The sequence below is a fragment of the Carassius auratus genome, chromosome 37, assembly GCF_003368295.1.
Source record: "Carassius auratus strain Wakin chromosome 37, ASM336829v1, whole genome shotgun sequence".
Taxonomy (NCBI): Eukaryota; Metazoa; Chordata; class Actinopteri; order Cypriniformes; family Cyprinidae; genus Carassius; species Carassius auratus.
The window spans coordinates 5,637,933-5,658,921 of NC_039279.1; the positions used below are offsets into that span (position 1 = coordinate 5,637,933).

At 37.7% G+C, this 20,989-nt stretch overlaps 1 protein-coding gene across 7 annotated transcripts in view; it reads left to right on the forward strand.

Annotated features, from left to right (window-relative positions):
* LOC113055963 (RNA binding protein fox-1 homolog 3) overlaps positions 1-20,989 on the forward strand; it is a 377,645-nt gene that overhangs the window by 162,805 nt on the left and 193,851 nt on the right. For all 7 annotated transcript variants that reach the window (XM_026222362.1, XM_026222366.1, XM_026222367.1 and 4 more), the window contains one exon: positions 11,055-11,132. In XM_026222362.1, coding sequence (XP_026078147.1) covers positions 11,055-11,132 — 78 coding nt within the window. The remainder of the gene's footprint in view (positions 1-11,054; positions 11,133-20,989) is intronic.

Sequence of the window (20,989 nt, forward strand, 5' to 3'; positions counted from 1 at the left end):
CCGAAGAAAAAAAAACACCAACTTATATGTTTATGTTAGGCTACTCAGTCAGGCGCTCGCTCACTCAGTACGCGCTGAAGGCTCGGTACGGAGCCCCGCACGTCACCTGTAGGAGAGAAAAAACATCAATCCGTGGCGACGGTTTTGCAATCCGTCCCCTCAGTTTATAAACCGTGCTCATGAATTAATAAACTGTTCACTCGGTTTAACAAATCGTACCCAGGATTAACAAACCGTGCCCACGAATTCCCAGTCCGTGCGTTTAGATTGTGTAAACCGTACCCTCGGTTTTTGAATCCGTACCCACGAATTCATAATCCGTGCGCACGCTTTCGCAATCCGTTCCCTCGGATTTGAAAACTGACACGCATTTTACACTTAACAGTGAAACATGCATCTAACTCCGGCAGGAGGGGTGAGGTGGGTGGAGCTTAGTATAATAAAATCACAAAAATAAGTCTTCATGTTAAGAAAGAATTGTACACAAGCATTTCCAAAACTGTCCAAAGGTTATTTAAAAATAAAGCAATTCACAAATTATTTTATGACAAATATTTTTACTGTCTTGTACTCATTTATTTAGCCTACAAATTAAAATTATAAAAAATAACTTTATTTTTATTTGTATCATTATTATATATTATTAAACAGGTTATGCATAAGAATCTTTTATCCAAAATAACTTACAAAAGAGGAAAAAATTACTCCAGAGTCAGTCACAATGCCAGGTTTATTGCACAATAATAATCAAGTGCTATTATAGATTATCAGCAATTGAACAAGATTTTAATGCGCATCTTTCTTATTAAATCTTTGTATTCCACCTCGTACTACACTTGATAGAGAATCACTTAAGACACTTTGCTGTAAACCTATTCCACATAATAATATTCAATAAAACTGTATGTTAACACGTAGGAGTTTGCTGCATGAATCCGTGAGTACGGTTTACAAATCCGAGGGAACGGATTGCGAAAGCGTGCGCACGGATTATGAATTCGTGGGTATGGATTCAAAAACCGAGGGTACGGTTTACAAAATCTAAGTGCACGGATTGGAAATTCGTGGGCACGGTTTGTTAATCCGTGGGCACGATTTGTTAAATCGAGTGAACAGTTTATGAATTCGTGAGTACGGTTTATAAACTGAGGGGACGGATTGCAAAACCGTCGCCACGGATTGCTTTTTTTTCTCCTACAGGTGACGTCCCGGGCTCCGTATACGGACATCACCGCAGCGAATGGTGCATTTACGTTATAGCCGCGGATATGAGACCTTACTCTGTAGTGGAAAACGCAGGTTTTAAGAACATGCTTAATGTAATTGAGCCCCATTACAATATTCCTTCACGAGCCCATTTCAGACAGACCGTAATTCCTGCTTTGTTCCAAAAAACATAAGCCCAAATAGAGAACCAATTGAGTAAAAACACACTAAATATAAAGAGTTATAGAGTTCCATATAAAAAGAGTTACATCTTTGTATTTGTTCATAACCACTACAACAATATTACATTTAATTTTTTAAAAAAAAATTATAAGGAGCTATTTTTGTTTTATACAGTATGCTGCTAAGAAAACACCATAGAAGATGGGTAAAGAATAGCTCCATCATTGTTCAATGTAAAAAAAACACATACTTTGTTAGTTTTAATAAATAAAACATTTTTTAAAAAATCAAGGAAATTTATCTGCCAATTTTTTCTTTTTGCTGTATCTAAAACGTACCGAACCGTACCGAACCGAACCGTGACATCAGTGTATTGAACCGAACCGAACCGTGAATTTTGTGAACCGTTACACCCCTAATATATATATATATATATATATATATATATATATATATATATATATATGTATATATATATGTGTGTATATATATCCCATGATGTTCTACCAACTATCAAGTGTGTCGTATATCATCCCCTCACAATACTGATTCTATACATCTTCACTTGTGAGCTTTTTTTTTTTTTTTTTTTTACTAAACATGCTAATCGCTAGCAAGGGAGTTTTTATCCCAGCATGCTTTTTTGCCTGATAAAGAGGAGAGACCTGAACTTGATGCCCATTGTTTAATTACCTGGGACATTTTAATGGCTCGTCAGAAAATGGAGAAATATGACTAGAGGCTAACTGATCCAAAAATACCCATAAATCCAGGGAGCTGCTGGTAGCGTCTACGGGGGGTAATCTATAACTCTGACAGGTTGGATAAAGGAAGAACAATTAAAATAATGAGAGGGCTGATTAATCTTTACATTAAATATTAAAAGCTCCTGGGGGGTGGTCATCCTACACGTGAGCAGTGATAAGTGTCTGATATATGACTGTGTGTGTATCTGTATGTGAGAGGATTTCATGTTTAGCGCATCTCATTGTGCTCTGTTAACAAATGTTGATACTTGTACTGCTGTAAAACAATGAACTTTAATGCATAAATAAAATACACACATAAAAAGCTCATGGCTGAGTGGATATTTAGTGGGGAAATACAGAGGTGCGGCCCCTCCAGCAGCTGTGGCGAGTGAAAGGAGCTCAGGCCTGTCATCTGCAACAGCATTTAATAAAGCCGAGGCACAACCGCCCCTCCCCCCAACCCCAGTATACACCATCCTCTCACTAACCCGTGAAATCGAATTCACCTCTGAGGATGGATGCACGCCTCTTGTGTCTTTCTTGTTCTTCTGACACACACATGCACACACACACATTAAGCATTGAATTACATCCTCTTCTCTCTCACGGGAACTTCCCTTTCATTTGTCTAGTCAGAAGTGCGTATGAATGTGACAGGCACCTCTGGCTTATTTAGTTTTACTTCATTCATCCTTTATTTACCCTCATGCAGTCTTCTTTGCTGGAATTGTCTACTGTACAAATGGTGGGCTGTGTACAGTACATTGTGTTGTGTGATTAACCACAGCTTTCTCATAGAAACGGCTGTAATAGCTGCCATAACATCACCTTTTACGTTATGTGGTTCTCACGTTTTCTTAGTGCAAAGCAGTCAGGTCAGGTCAACAAAGGTGGCAGAGACATCAAACATTCAGCTTCACTGCACACGAACATGAAGCAGGACATTTAAGTTCCAGTTATTTGTTATTTGTTGCACATTTAATACCAGTATGAGTGCATTTGTATTGGCACAGGTATCTTCATTTTAACTTGCAGTCACAGATTCAGACTTAAGTTATTGACATAATAGGTTGCTTAAAGACATCAACCAATTAAATATTGACATTAGAATTTAAAAGACATGATTAAAAAAAAAAAAGATTGCTTGTAAGAGTGGTGCTTGTTTTGTAAAAAAAAAGAAAAGAAAAGGATCTTGTATTACCATTAGTTTAAAGATGTTAATATTGAGTCATATTTTAAAGGGTTAGTTCACCCATATATTACAATGATGTCATTAATGACTCACCCTCATGTCGTTTAAGGTATTTTAGATTTAGTCCGAGAGCTCTCAGTCCCTCCATAGAAAGTGTGTGTACGGTATACTGTCCATGTCCAGAAAGGTAATAAAACATCATCAAAGTAGTCCATGTGACATCAGAGGGTCAGTTAGAAATTTTTTGAAGCACCGAAAATACATTTTGGTCCAAAAATAGCAAAAACTACGACTTCATTCAGCATTGTCTTCTCTTCCGGGTCTGTTGTGAGATTTTAAAACACTGCAGTGTAGTGATATCCAGTTTGCGAACGAATCACTCGATGTAACCGGATCTTCTTGAACCAGTTCACCAAATCGAACTGAATCGTTTGAAACGGTTCGCGTCTCCAATTAGCATTAATCCACAAATGAATCGAGTCAAGACCCGTTTCTGTCAGACTGTCTGTCCAATTCGAGAACCGAGGAGCTGATGATACTGCGGATGTGTGATTCAGTGTGAAGCAGATGGACACACAGCGTGTCTGAACCGAACTGGTTCTTTTGGTGATTGATTCTGAACTGATTCTGCGCTAATGTTATGAGCGCTGGTAAACCGAAGGCTTTAATCAAGGGCAATCATCGCCAATGACGTCATTACGTTGAGCGCAACAAAACCTGTGAACCGTTTTCTTCAACCGATTTCTTGAATCGAATTTTTCCGAAAGAACTACTGGTGTTTCGAAAACCGATGCAACTGCTTCTTGCAATCTGGCTCAGCTCGGTGTTCATCTTCAGTTCTCTCTTCACAGCAATTCATTCAGTGTACTGTTTGAGTAAATGAATTACTCCGGGATATTGGTTTGTTTTAACTCAGAGGGAGTGTCAGCCACATTAAAAAAGTTAACAAAAAAAAGTTATTTGTGGATTAATGCTTATTGGAGACGCAAACCATTTAAAATGATTCAATTCGATTTGGTGAACTGGTTCAAGAAGATCCGGTTACATCAAGTGATTAGTTCGCGAACTGGATATCACTACACTGCAGTGAACGGGCTCACAACAGCCCCGGAAGAGACAATACTGAATAAAGTCATAGTTTTTGCTATTCTTTATTCCAAAATCTATTCTGATGAAAAAACTAACTCATCAACAATGTAAATTGTCAGCATTTTTTTTTTTTTGGGGTGAACTATTTCTTTAATGCTTGTATTGTAGACAGTCCTGAAACCAAACAGGCCCAAGTGTTTTGGGTTTCTAAGGCAAAGCACGTAAAGAGTAAAATTGCAGATTATTTAAGGGCTTTACATAAAAATTTTAATCAGACTAGCTTGAATGAAGAGCTTTTGGTGGCACCAGCATTAAGAAATGGCACTTCTCCACTAATGACACTCAAGTCAAGTTCAAGAATAGAACGCACGATGCAACAACAACAACATAATTACGGCCGTTCCGTAATATATAATGATATACTGTGGGATTCCAATGAAAACAGGATGACAGTCTTACTACCTCCAACGATGTCTCAATTTCCACTTTAACAACTCACTAAATCCATACAGCTTCTGAATAATTATCATAAAACCCTGTTTTCATCTGCCTCTATAAAGCAAGCACAGGTTGTTTTCCTAATTCTGAAGAAAGTCGTCGATGATAAACCAACAGCGTTTCATGATCAGAGGCGCATCCCGCCTGACGTCTCACTCTCTTTGCTTAAAATGATAAATTTTAACAACATGCTTTACACCCTTGTTACATTTTATTGTATATTTATGTTTTAGTAAATCAATTCCAACTTGAAATAAACCAAGCTGGTAATTATTCACTTGTTGTTGGTTTTGTTTTGGTCCTGTATTTTCACCCTTTTACAGCGGGCCGTATTTCATTTATATTTCCATCTCTCCCCCCACTTTCAGTGAACAGGATAGTTTGCCTGTTTTAATATTCAGTGTCCCTCATGTTCAATTTGCATCAGACGTCCTAGTGTTCCATTTCCCAGAATCCTCTCTGTCCAACATAAATTGGGTGCATGTTGCAGTGAAATGACAACACTAGGGTCTTAATGGGGATGTCTATTAGCTGTTTATTCAATATTTTTACCCAACAAATGCAATATCAAAAACCAAGCAAACCCACAGAGACGCCTCGGTTATGAGGGAGGACAATGATGCACCATAGCAAATCCAGTTTCATGTTCATTTTAGGAAGGTCAGTTTAAAGACTTCGGTTTGCAAGAGTAAGGAGGATTTCAATTGCGTTGGCTGGTCAGTCAAGTCAGTGTGTTTCATACTTCCTATTCCTCTTCCACTTATTTTCATCATTCGCTGAATGTGTCCAGTCTATTCTACGTTATTCAAAATTTCTCCTTTTGTGCTGAACATCATACAGTATTAGAACATGCATAATTTGAGCTTGCATGCTACAAAATTACCAAAAACCACCCATAAAAGTATAATAAAACGTCAAGCACATTATTTTAAATTTTTATTCTCTAAAAATCCGGAGACCAACCCTAGGAGTTGGTACCCTAATGGAGCTTTAGTATGGGCACTAATTACATGTACAAAAAAAAAAAAAAAACCTGTATAGTTTTCCTTTGGTGTTTCACAGAACAAATAAAGTCATTCAGATTTTCAGCAACTTGAGAGTGAGTAAATTATGACAGGTTTTTAATTTTCAAATGAGCTAATCTTTCAACAAAAGCTCAAACTAAAACAAACAGTCTGTCTGACAGCAATCTCAAGCACATGCGAAAGCAAACATACATGCCACATAAATTCCCAGCCTAGCGATATGAGATGAAACTCCATACGGAACAGGAAAATTAGCTCTCACAGCTTTCTTATATTGACCCAGTATGAAAATCAAATTACAGCAGGCTGTTCAAGGCTTAATATTTATGCCCAGACTCTCTATCCGGGCTCCCTGTAGGAAGAGTTGATGAGCTCCAGCTTGTCTGTAATTGAGAAGTGTTTCCAGGTCAGTGTGTGTGCCACTGTGCTCTGGTGTGTGTGAAAGGGGATATTTACTCTGTGAATGGGGGATGAATGGAGTTACAACTCTATTTACCAAAGCCTGTAAAAGCTGCTCAACTAATCTTCTTCACAAAGCCAAGTAGAATCCAAAAGGATTCAGGCACAGCATTACAAAGTTAAATTGTTCTTTTATGCCATGCCACTGCCCTGACAATTTTTCATGGAATGGCTTCTCTAATGGAACATAAAGCTCTTTTGGCTGAAGAACTTTTATTTCTCTTTTGTTTTGTATTTCATCTCTCTTATTTATTTATTTATTTATTTATTTATTTATTTATTTATTTATTTATTTTCACACTCTGACATATATATAGCAATTATAGGTCGCTTTGGATAAAAGCATCAGATAAAATGGGGAATGGGGAATGGGGAAGTCGTGGCCTAAAGGTTAGAGGGTTGGACTCCCAATCGAAGGGAATTGTGGGTGGGGGGAGTGCATGAACAGCTCTCTCTCCACCTTCAATACCACGACTTAGGTGCCCTTGAGCAAGGCATCGAACCCCCAACTGCGTATTTTAAGTAAGTAGAATTAATAATATCTTGATAAATTCATCGATTAGCATTCCCATTAATTTTAACGGCCCATGCTTGGGCTAGATGATATACAGCTATGGCCACTGGGCATGCGCACATCAACATTGCATACTTTTTATCAAGCTAAACAACAATAATAACTGTATTTGCATTATTGTATGGGGTATGTTTAGGGTTGGGGAAGGTGTAAACGTTTACAAAGCATAATCTAATAGGTAGCAAATTCAATTTATTGTTACTTTCCAGCCATAGTTGTATCCCTTCTAGACACAACATGCTTGGTCCAGAAGCTGCCCATTAGTGATACATTTTCAGTAACTCTGCATGTTGCATCGTACACAAGTAGATGGCGTCAAGTCAGAGAGTGATTCAAATACTTTTTTCTAAATTGTGATTTAATTTGGGAAAAAAACAATAGGTGTGTTCGACTTCACACAGCATTGCGCAAACCGATCGCTATCTGACTTGAAGCAGTGCATGCTGGTTAGAAATTTTGTCCAACTTGAGACGGCGGCGATGGTAAAAGCCTTTAAATTTAGTCGCACTGTTGTACTGAGTCCTGTTTATCACAATACACTGATAAAAGCATTTATGCCCCACTGTATTAGTATTTAAATAGAATATGTCTATGTTGAACTTTATTCTTGAAAATATGGCGCTGCTTATATAAAAAATATAAGCAGTATGTAAAAACTGTTTCTGTTGCTCATGAAACAGTTTTTAAAACGTCTGGGTATTTTATAAATACTGCATGTAATTCACTTCATTTGTGATGAAGTATGCAAACACCACATGAGAAAGCAGAAAGCTTGACGGCTCCGTTTTCAACTCCGCCCCCCTACTGCAAGGGGCTTCTCTCGTTGGTCACCGTCTGTATATAGCCGAGCTTCAAGTTGAATTTACCCAATGACTGTTGTCATGAATAAGTCATTGAATCACTCAGTCAACCAAATCATTCAACAACACTGATTGATTCAGAAACCAAAAAGAGTCGCTGAATCATTTTCTAAACAGATTCATTCTAAACAATGGTTCAGCTCTGTGTGTGTGTTTGCTTGGAGTTGTGCAATAGTTGTTTGTGTTTTACTTCTTTTGTAACTGGCTACTGTCGGAGCCACTTTTGTGCGTGTGAAATTTCATAAATCTTACTTGAAATCATGCTTGGAATATCACATGACATAAAATGTTGTGTAAAACACACATTCGAACTGTGAACAGTTGAAATAAATGCACATCACATGTCATAAATGCATTACACCTGTCGCACGTCAGACGGCTTGTTTTCGTCTGCTTACATGCTGCAGACATTTCATAGTTGAGATATAACATTTGTTATTACACTGTTCTCATCATACAGCAGCCAAGGGTTTATTTATTGTGTATGCAGCTAAATAGCTAAGCAAATAGACTTTAGTATGATGATATTTTCTTTTTGCTTGCGACATCAATGTTGTCCGAGTGATGGTTGTTTTATTGTTTTTGTTTTCCATGGCACTCTTCAGTTCTATGTTATTTATGCCTTTTTACCGTCCAAATAATTAATCAGCTCTTACACAACAGGAAAAGAAACAGCTTTTAATTACATATGATGAAATAACAAATTATGTTGGCCTTGTTCCCAAAAATGCTGGAGCCAGTGCATGGTAATCCATTACAGGCAGAGAAAAACAGTGTGGGAGGGAAACAGAGGGCTCTGAGATATAAGCTTTGTTCGGATTAAATCAATACACATGCTTTGTTCATGTGTGTGTGTCGGCATGTGTCTGTGTTATTGCATATGAGATCCTTTGCGATCCATCAAGATCTATTCAAAATGTTGAGTGTCAGGCCGCAATGCTACACTTGCATATCAGCAAATGCTGATGCATTGGACACTAGCAGTATATTCTTAAAAATGAGCAAAATGTATCATCTTCCATCTTTAAAATGCTGTCTCTCTAGGTTTTGGAAAGGAGAATTTGTGTTTACACGCATTGGGTTCGGTGGATGAACACAAATACACTCAGGGTTTTGTTGACATGCAGAGACCTCTGTTTTTCATTGCCACCTTGTGAGCCTGTTTTCAGAAAAGAATTCTCACCGAGTCTGTAGTGAACTGGATTTCCCAGAAGACTTCCTGCGTCTCTGGGTTTCAGTTCTACTCTTGACCACAGAGGGGAACACTCGGAATGAAATTAGACACTTCCCCACAGAGAACTACAGCCTCTCTCAGATAGACTGACACAGAGAGAATGGACTTTGGGAGGAAGGAAAAAGAGGGTTATATGTCATTTTTAAAAGATTAGTTTATTCAAAAATGAGAATAACATTTTCTTTCATCATTTATTCACTCTTATCTCTTCTCAAACCTTTATAACTTCACTAAAAGAAAACTCTGAGCACTATTTTCTTTTGCATGCAATTACAATAAGTGATGATTAATGCCTTGAAGCTTCAAAAAGGTTGGAAAAGTATCATAAAAGTATCATAAAAGTGGTCCATATATATATATATATATATATATATATATTTATAAAATCATACAACATACTTTCTGTAAAAAAAACAAACATATGTTTAAGTATTTATTCATTATAATGCATAAAAAATGAGATAGGTAGTTATTTTTTTGATCTTTTCAAATGAATCATTTAATTTGGTTCACAAAAAAAATTGATTATTCTTTCACAAATTGGTTCTCAAGTTCAACTCAGGGACTGAATTGAGTGAAGAACAATACAAATTTGTTTTTCTCCTTTAGGAGTTAGACTTCACCAGTTTTTAGGTACATTTCATCTTTTTTTGAAGCCTCAAAGTTTCGATCCTCATTTATTGTAAGAGCAACAAGCACAAGTTTCATCGTTTATCCTTTTGAGTTCCACTGAAGAAAAAAATCAGTGGAAAAAAAATGGGTGTGACACAAAAATTCTGGATGAACTGTCAATTTTAGAAAAACAGAAAGGGTGAGGGGGAAAAGAGCCAAACAGAGGTAACGGGAAAAAATGTGCATGATTTGTGAGCGAGTTGATAAAGAAAGAATGATATGCAATAAAGACAGAAAGACTGTTTTCAATAAACACATTAGCTCTATATTTCAGATTAATGCTAACAATTAAATGACACATAGGAACAACACTTTTATCAAGCCCTGTGGATATGGACAGGGCACTATGCATATTTAATCTGAATAGCCCGCAATAAAGGCCATTATGGCCGTGTAATTACGGTAATGCTCTAACAGGGTCTTTTGTCCAGAGTGCTGCATTCACTCTCTGGAGCCCTGTGTTTGTTGGGTTGTATATTTTTCTACGTCCAACGAAAAGTTGCAGCATTATCATCTTTTTCCCCCCGTTTCTTTTTTCTTCTTCTTCACTCACACTTCTCTGGGTGAAGTGATTTCTTACTCACTACAGTGTTTCTCTAAATAAGAATGTGATTTGAAGCCACCTGCTATCACGTACACACAGCCAAACCTGCCTTAGTTCAGTCGATTTTAAATTAACAGTGACACCAGGCCCATTTTCTCTCCCGGTCAGACCAACAGAATGATTATTCTTCTCATCCAACTATCAGACTTAACTGTTTCCAATCTGAAAAGGTTAACGGGACAGGAACGAGTTTGTAGTTAATATATGCCTTGTTTGCAGCTTCCGTGTTTACGTATCCAAAGAGTGCCTTTTTTGCTTTATTTATCCATAACTATGTGTGGAAGCTGGTGTGTGGTCCGAATGTTATGGCAGATCCACTTTAGCACCAGGGTAGCATGAAGCACAGCTGCCATACATGCAGAAGATTTGGTGGTTCTGGTGGGGTTCTGGAGCTTATCTGGACCCTGCAGGTCTTCTGACTGTTCCTTAATCTCCTCACACATTATCATAACAACGACATATGAAAAAAACAACAAAAAACTACATTAAGTCTCAACATGTAAACATTCAGAAAAGCAAAGAATTTCAGAGCAATCTGTAATGTAAATTGGGAGCTCAACTTCTTTGCTATGGTAGACTGGGCTCCTTTGAAAGGAAATTTAAAATACCACTTTTTGAGGAATTAAATGTGTTTGTTTGCGTGTAATTGTGTGGCTTTCATTCTCAGGCTCAAAACTTGTCGCTGTCTCTCTCTCTCTCTCTCCTGTAGGAATCAGACACCTCGGTGGTTGCAGTGAGACCCCACCTGCTCAGCCACAGCTGTACATGGAGACCCCCAGTTGGGCAGGTCAGTGTGTTTGTGGAGGTCATGCACTAAATGTTTGTGTAGATGCATTGTGTAGGTGTAGCTGTAGATAAGTTTGTTTATTTATCATAACAGATTTGGAGAAATTTAGCATGACATTTTGCTGACCAGTGGATCCTCTGCATTGATTGGGTGCCACACACAGATTTAATGCTAAATTTCTCCAAATCTGATGAAGAAACCTCATCTGCATCTTGAGTCAGTTTTCAGCTAATTTTCATTTTTGGCTGAACCGTTTCTTTCAGTCATGTATTTGTTGGTTAAGTTTAGTTTATTAATTTATAGAGCACATTTCAAAACAACAGATGTTGCAACCAAAGTGCAGTACATAGGTCTTAAAACTAAAATTAAAAACAATAGTAAAACAGAATTAACACAATGGACCAAACCTTTAAAACGTAAAAATATAAACACCATCATTCAAAACCTAAAGAATACAGATAAGATTTTAATAAAGATTTAAAAGTAGAAACAGAAGTTGAGGATCTAATGTAGAGAGTGAGGATGTTCCACAGTCAGAGCAGCCTCTGTGTAGGCCTGGTCACCTTCTAGTTTTGTAATGAGAGCGAGGAACAGAGAGAAGTAGTTGATTGGAAGATTGTAAGGATCTTGAAGCATTGTTAGTTAATACTGAAAAGTTTGCCATCATTAACTTTAACTCGCCCTGATGTTGCTCTAATACACCTTACACTCATATTGTGAAATTGTATGTTTGTATTTATTAAAAAAAAAAAAAAAAAAAAAAAAAAAATATATATATATATATATATATATATATATATATATATATATATATATATTTATTTATTTATTTTTTTTTTTATTTCTTTTTGCCTATTGGCAGCAAAAGAGTCTGATTGCTACTGGTGACCCCTCAATATATAGTTTCATGATCTTCCTGGTATTGAGTTAGATGTTCTTTCAAGAGTCAATGGAGTTGTAAGAAAAGGTTGGGTTGAAATTGAGTCTGACTCTTCAATTCATGGGATGGATTTCAAATTTTTGCACAATTTACATTTTTAGTCTTTCTCTCTCTCTCTCTCTCTCCAATATCATCCTTACCCGCTGTATGTCTCAGTGTCATTGTTTTCCAACTGTCTGGGGTGTTTCCTCAGTGGATTAGTTACTGGAAACCTGGTAGATAGAGTTTAGGTCTTATTCATTAATATTTACAAACAAATTTCATGCATGTCTGCAAACATAGTTTCCGTCACATTCAAAATGTATGTATATTAATAAAGCTTTTATTTTTATCTATGAAAATTGCATGTAGATAGATGGATAGAGAGATAGACAGAGGGGCCGTTTAGACAACAAAGTTTTCAACCAAAAACTGGAAACTTTTTATCCCTTTTGACTGTTTGTTTACGCAGCAACAGCATTTTGGGTTCTGAAAATGCATTTTTTTTTAAAACGTGATTCAAAGTTAGGGATGTGCCTGCATAGCGAATCCATATTCGGAAAGGCATGAAAAACAAATAATATGTTGTACGGAGCCACTAAAGGGACAAGGTTAGCCGCTTGCTAGCGGTTGCTTTTTAAATAACAGTACATAAAATTTCACTTACCACGTAAACAAAGAGAGGTAACGAGAGATGACTGATAGGACAAAGGGAAATGATTTGCACATCCTGAGCACCACTGACAAACATCTAATCTTGTGAAATGTGTGGTAAGTAGTTCCACTCCATAGTAGAGTAGAGAAAGTGTCTACAGAGGAGATCATATAAATCATATAATCGTCACTTTCATACAGGTAATGTTTACTAACAAGGTGACAGCACCAACTACTGGCCTGGCATACATAATACAATGTTTTTGGCCATTTTCGTGTTATCATGAATCAGAATCACTTTTGGAAATGTTGTTGTGTATACGTGAAACTTTTTAAAACAGCGGAGAACATTTTTTTTGTTTGTTTTTGACTACACCGTTGTCATGTAAAAATTGCCAGAGAGTGGTGTGGTCTGAATTTAGAAAGTGTGAACTTATTCATATATCTTGATTTTTGTTTGAAAATGTTTGCATACAAGTTTTGCCCACAAATGTTTGAATGTATGGTGAATGAGACCTAATTTAGACTTAATTTTCCTTGTGCCCTTAAACAGAATCTGAGTTAACTTGAAGTTCATCGTACTGATCTTCCCTTTTCTTCTGGCAATGCAAAAGTGCCTTATAAGACCAAAATGACTATCGCAGTCGCATTGGTCTGGTGTGTGTGTGTGTGTGTCCCTTCACAGATGTGGTTCTCAATTGCAGAAATAAAACCATGCAAAAATTAAAACAAAATGTTAAAATAAAATGCAAGGGACCATATCATTTTGCATTGTTAGGACAGAAAATTGAATCCGCTTATTGTTAATATCATACTCCACGGTGTCATATTTCACTGTTGAAGCTTGCCAAATTAGAGAGAAGCCAGCACGGACAGGTTGCATGACATATCGCTATCCTTAAAAGCAGACAATACTAGATAAGATAAAGAACTATAAATTGCTTGTTTTAAATTTCGGTGCTGTGTTGGATCGCCACTTGATGTCCACATAAAAATTTTGCTCCTGAGCCAAACTAGTAGAGAATTGCTACTGTAGAGCTGTAAATGAGTGTGTGTCTTTAAACGCGTGGAGAGGAAAGGGCCGGAGCAAGGGAGTGAGAGAGGAGTGGTTTAAGTAGTGCTGACGACAGGCCTTTGATTCTGAGCATGCCCATTAGAGGGAGCCATAAATCCTGGGCTCTCCGGACTGCCTGTGTCAGCAGTCCATGGAATGAATTGATATTAAACGCGACAAAAAGCCTCTTTAATTCTGCCTCCACCAGCCTCTCTCTCTCTCTCTCTCTCTCTCTCACTTCTTCCATTCCTCACTCTCTCTCTCTCTCTCTCTCTCTCTCTCTCTCTCTTTCCCTCCATTTCTTTTCTCTGCCTACCCTGTTCTGAACGGTAATTGAAAAGAGGGAGGAAGGGAAAAAAAGCCCAGTGAAGCCAAGCCTGTCATCATAAAAACATCTGCAATTACATCCGCTCTATTCATTATTTATGAAAGTCATTAATTAAATATTACTCACAAATAGCAATAGCATTTTCCCCCTTTTTTTGCCCTGATGTTGTCTTCAAAATGAGCATGTTTTCTGCCAAACATCACAATGCCGTCTGCAGTAAACGTTTATGTTTAGACATTAAGAATGATTATGTACAACCAAGGCCTGTGGTGAACTTAGAGTGCTCTTTACTTCTTGAGAGAGGGGGAAATGTACTTATTCTGCGTCGGCGCTTTCACCGCACACCTTAGTGCTGAAATAATGGAGATAACTTGACTCACTTTCAGGCAGATGGGATATTCTAAAACAGCCACCTTTCTCATTTTTATAGGCCTGTCTAATGAGAATAGGAAGTGCTGTCACAGGATGACATCACCCCCACACATGATGTGCTAAAACTGTGACCGGTGGGATTTCAGGTGCCAGTTTGATAAGTTAGACCTGCTATTCCCAAAATTGTAAAGATGAGGAATGATATATCAAACAAAGAGCTCCATGGCGTGACGCTCTTTTAAAACGAGCTGGATGACATTCTAAGTGGGGAGCCAGGATTCTCTGAGAGCACCGACCAGCGCCAGGTACAGCTGTTGTAAGTCTTTCACTTAGCAGGGCCCCTACATGGAGGCTCTCAGCCGGTACGAGGGCCCACGCTCATGACACGTACGTGATGGATTGAGTCAGGGAAAGCCATCATCTGGTCGCGCACACGCGTGCTGAGCGAGGTGGGCCACGCGTGATTAATGATATTTGCCTGGAGTCATCGAAAGCTGGATTTAAGTATTTCGGATTTAAAGTAACATTCATCTCTATTGTTCACAGCGAGAGAGGCATTAGTCAAATTCAGCCACGTCTCCGCAGACGATGACGCTCCAACCCCTGGAGCACGCTGTGTAACAGTGCGGTTGTCTCACTCTCGATTCAACAAATTATTCATGCAATTTTCGCCCGTTTTGTCTGATTATCTACAAATCTCTCTCACGACTGAGTTTATCATCCTGCCAAAATCATTTATTTTCTCAGTTGTATTACTGCTTAGTAAATGTTTGATGAATTGCTGTCATTGCACCTGTTTTTAAAGTGCAAATATATTCTGCCAAACATAGGACTTTGTTTATCATACTAATTTAGCAAAACATGCAATATACATGTTTTTTTTTTATGTTTTTCTTTGTTTCTCTTCATTTGAAATAAGTTCAAAAAACATGAATATCTGCTGTATCAGATGAAATAATTTTCAGTAAACAACCTTTTATTATATTATTATTAAATGTCAATTTGTATGGGCAAATGCACCCCCCCCCCCCATGTTTTGAGTTCTGTGCTCCCAAGGTGAAGGGCCCATTGATGCCATTAACAGAATGGACAGAGAGAGCGAAAAGTCCCTTGTGACAACTTAGTAAAGAGTTGAAATGATAGACCTGTCTCAGGTCTGGCACTGGTATTTTGTAACTGTAAACCTCCTGAACTCAGCATTAAACTGACCATCTGATCCAAGAATATCAATGGTCCTCAAGGTCAAATACTCACTCTTCCCTCTAAAATAGTGTTCCTTAAAGGGACACTCCACCCTAAAATGAAATTTTTGTCATTAATCACTTACCCCATGTCGTTCCAAACCCGTAAAAGCTTTGTTTGTTTTCGGAACACAATTTAAGATATTTTGGATGAAAACCTGGAGGCTTTGTACAGAGCCCAGCACATGACATGCAAGAAAAAAATAACAAAATTGTGCACACGATTTACTAATTAATTCCCTCAGGGTACTAAAACGATTACTATTGTGTTCCCTCAATTTGCAAATCGAGGGAATGAATTAGTAAATCATGCACACAATTTCTAAATAGAGTGAACGAAATAGTAAATTGAGGGAACGCAATAGTAATCGTGCACATTTTAGAACATTGAGGGAATGAATTAGTAAATCGTGAAAACGATTTAGCCTACAATTACTCTCCTGCATGCCATGTGGGGGGCTCCGTAGGCTTGAGACTGTCCCATAGACAGTCAAGTAAATAACAGTGTCAAGGTTCATAAAAGGTATGAAAAGTCATCATCAGAATACTCGATCTGCCATCAGACAATCTGGGTTATATGAAGCGATGAGAACACTTTTTGTATTTAAAAAACGCTTAGAAAAGAATAATTTCCGCACCATGCTCGAATAAATCACTCAGCGTAGATGGTCAAATACAAACGTCTAAGTTCGACTGACATGAACGGACTTTACCTTTTTCGAGCACTAAAGCAGATTTCAGCCCTTTCTGGTCAGATGCTTTCAAAAAGCAGAGGGGTGAAAAGTAAAGATTGCACCTGACTGCGTCACCGCTTTGTTTCTGTACGTCTGCAGCTTCTACGGATCTGTCAATGTAAATCCAGTTGCCATGAAAGCATTCAATCTTAACTCGGTTACCTTGGTGCATAGTGGCACCCACTGTATCCGCTGCTGCCTGTATGAGCTGTTTGTTTTAGGCCTAAATCACAGCAGATGTGGTGTGTGCCAGCATGCCGTGAGGAAAATATATATTTGGAATTACTCTCAGTCAAAGCAAAGCTTTACTGGAGACTTCAAAGAACAGAATATTATAATTCATGCTGTAAAATATTGAGAACCAGAAGAAATATGCAAAAGAGTGCTTACTCAGTATCTGCCCTTTTTATACACCACTTATATATTACAGTATGCTGTCTTGCAGTGTTAATGTGCAACAAGTTTTAAAGAGACAGCTCACCCAAAATGTAAAGTTTTGTGATCATTTTGCCACCCTCATGTCGTTTCAAACTTGTGACTTTCAAGACAAAGGAGAAAGGAGAAGTTTTGAAGAATGTTCACAGTGCTTTATTACATACAATGATATTTGATGGTGAACAATGCTGTCAATCTGAATCTGAATAAAAAAAATAAGGGCAAACAGGTTTGGGAAGACATACAGGTTAGTAAATGATGAGAAAATAGAATTTTTTTTAGGGTAAACTAGTCTAGAACTATTGATGTTTTACTTGCCTTGCTGTGGCATGCCATTGTAAACGCCATTCAAGGCAATATCAGCCACACTTTGGTTACAAAGGGGCTTTTCTCTCATGCTCACCCTTATGAGGGCTCTTCAAAAGAGGGCTTTCTAATCATAATTACACCCGAGACTGTTTGCCTTGTATCTGCTTTCAGCAGGAGCCCCTCTGGCCAAATTGCAGGACTCCAATCAGAATCGCAATGACATGCCTTTAATTAGAAAGTTTTGATGTTTTAAAATGCTGCTTGTACAGGATTGGAGATTCTTTGAAGCATGGAGACATGACATTGATTATCGAAAGATGTCTCTCTCTGTCAGTTGTTTCAAGGAGGCGCAAACAGGAAGTTAATCTTAGCTAGCGTCCTGTCCCATCATACAGACGAGAAATGATTGTGGTGTGGTTGATATGCTGTGATACGTGTGATAAGTTATAGTCTGTGATCATTTGATTACCAGCGTAAAGTCAGGCTTATTTAATTTTAAAGGAAATGTCCTACCCCTGACAAAATTTAAAATCTTGTCATTATCTACTTAATCTCATCTTGTAAGACTGTAAGCCTTTTTGTGTGTGTGTGTGTGTGTGTGTGGAAGACAAAATATGGATTTTTGAGGAACATGGATTTTATTAATATTTTTAATATCATGAAAGTAAATGTGTCACATACATGGACTCATTTAGTGTGTTTTTGCCCCTGTGACCCAGTTTCTGTCTTCCGTGTTTGGTTTGATTAGTTCCCAGGTGTGTCTATTCTATTCCTCATGTGTATTAATGTCCCTGTTAATTTAGTGATTCCATCCACCTGTGTTTCCCTATTATCCTTTGTACTTAAACCTTTTCCTTTCAGTTCAGTTTCGTCGGGTCTACTTGCTACTAACTCACTTGCAACTTGATGCTTACTGGCTATTTACGTGTGTCTACCTCCGTGCTCCATTTGTTGGATATATTAAAAGCCTTATTTCATTTATCCTCGGCTCCGCGTTCCTTCCGGCAGCGTAAACCGTGACAAAATGTGACCATGGCTGTCAGACTCCAAAATAACAAAAAAAGTTCATTTGACATTTGAAGTCTTCTGAAACTTTGTTTGATGATCAGACTTAAGTTTAACTTTTTGTTGTTCACAAAAAAAATAGCAATGTCAGGATCATGGATGATTAACTAGTTTGAGTTGGATCTTTTTAATGAATCAGTTGATTCAATATTTTTTTGGGGGGTGGACTATTCATATAAACATGGTTCATCACCTCATTTTAAGATTTTATATCAAATTATTAATAAAAAATTCAATACTTCTCCCATTTGTGAACCTAAATTCTAAAGCAAGTGCATCTTGCTTGCAAAGTTCCTTGCAAATTATTGTAGATGTGCTGGACTTAAACTATTTCTCCTTTCCCAACCTGCTGCAGTAATATGATTAGTCTAAACTATGTGTTTCCTTGTGGTTAATGTTCTTTCAGCTTTTAGAGATGTTGCTCCACTAGTTCCTCATCAAAAATTAACGGAGAAAAAAGCTGTAATGATAATCGTGCAGTGTTGCATTATTAAGCCCTCAGTTCCTGAGTGTTTGGAGTGGGGCGAGGGTGAGGGTACTTGTCACACTGATTTGAGGCCTCTTAAAGGACGCACAGGATGTTGTTTATGAGGATAATGAGCCCTTCATCTCGCCCAATACAGCTTACAATGGGCTCATTACAATTAAAATGGCTGAAAAGCAGGCCTAGTGGAAGCAGGGAATGCGCATTATGAGAATTCAGTGGAAACGTATGGAGGAACGGTGTATAAATCGGCCAGAAAGTCATTTTTAACCCTAGTCGCAGCTGAATTATGTTCCATTACTGGATTGGACCTAACGCCAAGCACATTGCCCACTTCAGACAAAGCGCTAGTAATTTCCACACTATTGCAAAATATCTCCTCCTTGTTTTTCTCCTTCCTGTTGAACTGATAAACACAATCTTTCAATGTTTATACTGCGTAAAGTGAAACCATAAGCAGTCATGCGCTCTTAAAGAAGCCCCTCAATCTCTGATGAGCTTCTAGGATGATCAGAATGACCCATTCGTGGCTTTGTATGCATCACTGTCTTCAGGCTATAAAAGAATAATGCAGTTATTGATTTGAGCATTTCAGCTCATATGTTTCCACCTCGGCCAGCTCTGCTGCCCAGATTAATTTTTGAATCTTCGATTCATGGGCACATCATATAATGAATAGAGGTGATTCATGTCATTGCTTTTAAATGCTTAAATTGATATGGTTCCCCACTGATTGATAGTGTAACACTGGCCTGTAGTCTGCATCAGCAGTTATGTCTTACAGAAATACGTATTGACGTTATTTATAAGCTTAATTTAAAGTTCTTTATTTGTAATGTGCTTTGCATTAATCCAACTTGTACTGTCAAATGTTGCACATAGTAGCCTGAAATTATACAACTGGAAGCTTTAAGACTGTAAGAGTCCCAGAGGGAGAATTATGAACCACTTTTACACACCCAGTTCCACCTACTTGTTCCAGGAGAGATGAGGAGCAGCCACACTGTAATCTGTTGTTCATTTTCGCTTCATTTTTCTCCAAAGTGACATCTACTGTCCAGCAGGTGGTACCAAACATTTATCTATCCTCTCTCCCACGCTATTCAGCCTTCAGAAGATTTAGACACCCCAAACAATAGGCTCTCCAGAGACGCCTTTAGTCTGCAACACATAAGTAAACACGCGGCACTGATCCAGACGAAAGGAAAAGACAAACTGAGGTGTTCTAGACACAAAAGTTTCAGGGCAGCTGGACAAGTTTACAGTTTTTCTCTGCTGAGTTGCTGACATTTTCAAATCTCTTTCTCTCTACTTTGTCTATGCGTCGACATTCCCTGAGCGTCATGCATCGTTTCAGTCAAACACTGTAAAATGTTGGGTCTGGTCGTTAATGCTTCTCCCACCCGTTTAATGGCCGCAGCAAAAATGGAGTCATAAAATTCCTTCCTTTTTCTTCACATAGAAAAGAAAAGTGGGGAGAGGGACCCTGGTAGCGGGGCAGGGGGTGGTATATGCTTCTGGTATTACCCGTGTGAATTGTTTTGAGGTTCTCTGAATGTTGAAAGAGGTTTCAACAAAAGGTAGAACATATATTTCTTAGTAGGTGTTGTAACCCCTTCGTTGAACCCCAACTGAAAGGTTGTAGGTTTAAAGTACTCATGGGTGTTTGAGACCTATAAATCTTTTGTTTTTAATTAGTGCAGTGCAAACAAGGCATAATCATTCTGCTTTGAAGCATTTTACGATGTCTATAGTTGTCGGGATTGATCCCAAGAATAAGAATGACATAAGAATCTGTATTAAATGTATGGTTGTAATTGATCTTGAATCAGTTTTATAATTTACGCTTATTAAAGTTGAGAATAATTTTCTGTTAAATAAAATCTTTGTAAAAGTTTTTTTTTTATTTTGCCTATTTAAACATGTTATAAAGGTAATTTATTTTTTCGATGATTTTACTAATATTTAACTTATTTCACTTTTTCTTTAAATATTACAAATAATAAAAATACTGTATTTAAACAGTCTTCCTGAACCCTATCTGACATTGATCAGAAGACAATAATAGCCCCAAACTCCCCAAACTTGAGCTGTTTGCTCAAACAAAACAGATGTTGTTTTTCTTTTTGATAATGCTATAAATTTAATTATTGTTTATTAATAGTTTATATATATATTGCACACTTTAGCATTAACCTCAGGTTGTTCCAGGTGGACTTTCCCTGTAAATACATTTTTTTTTTTTTTTTTTTGTAGAAGTCG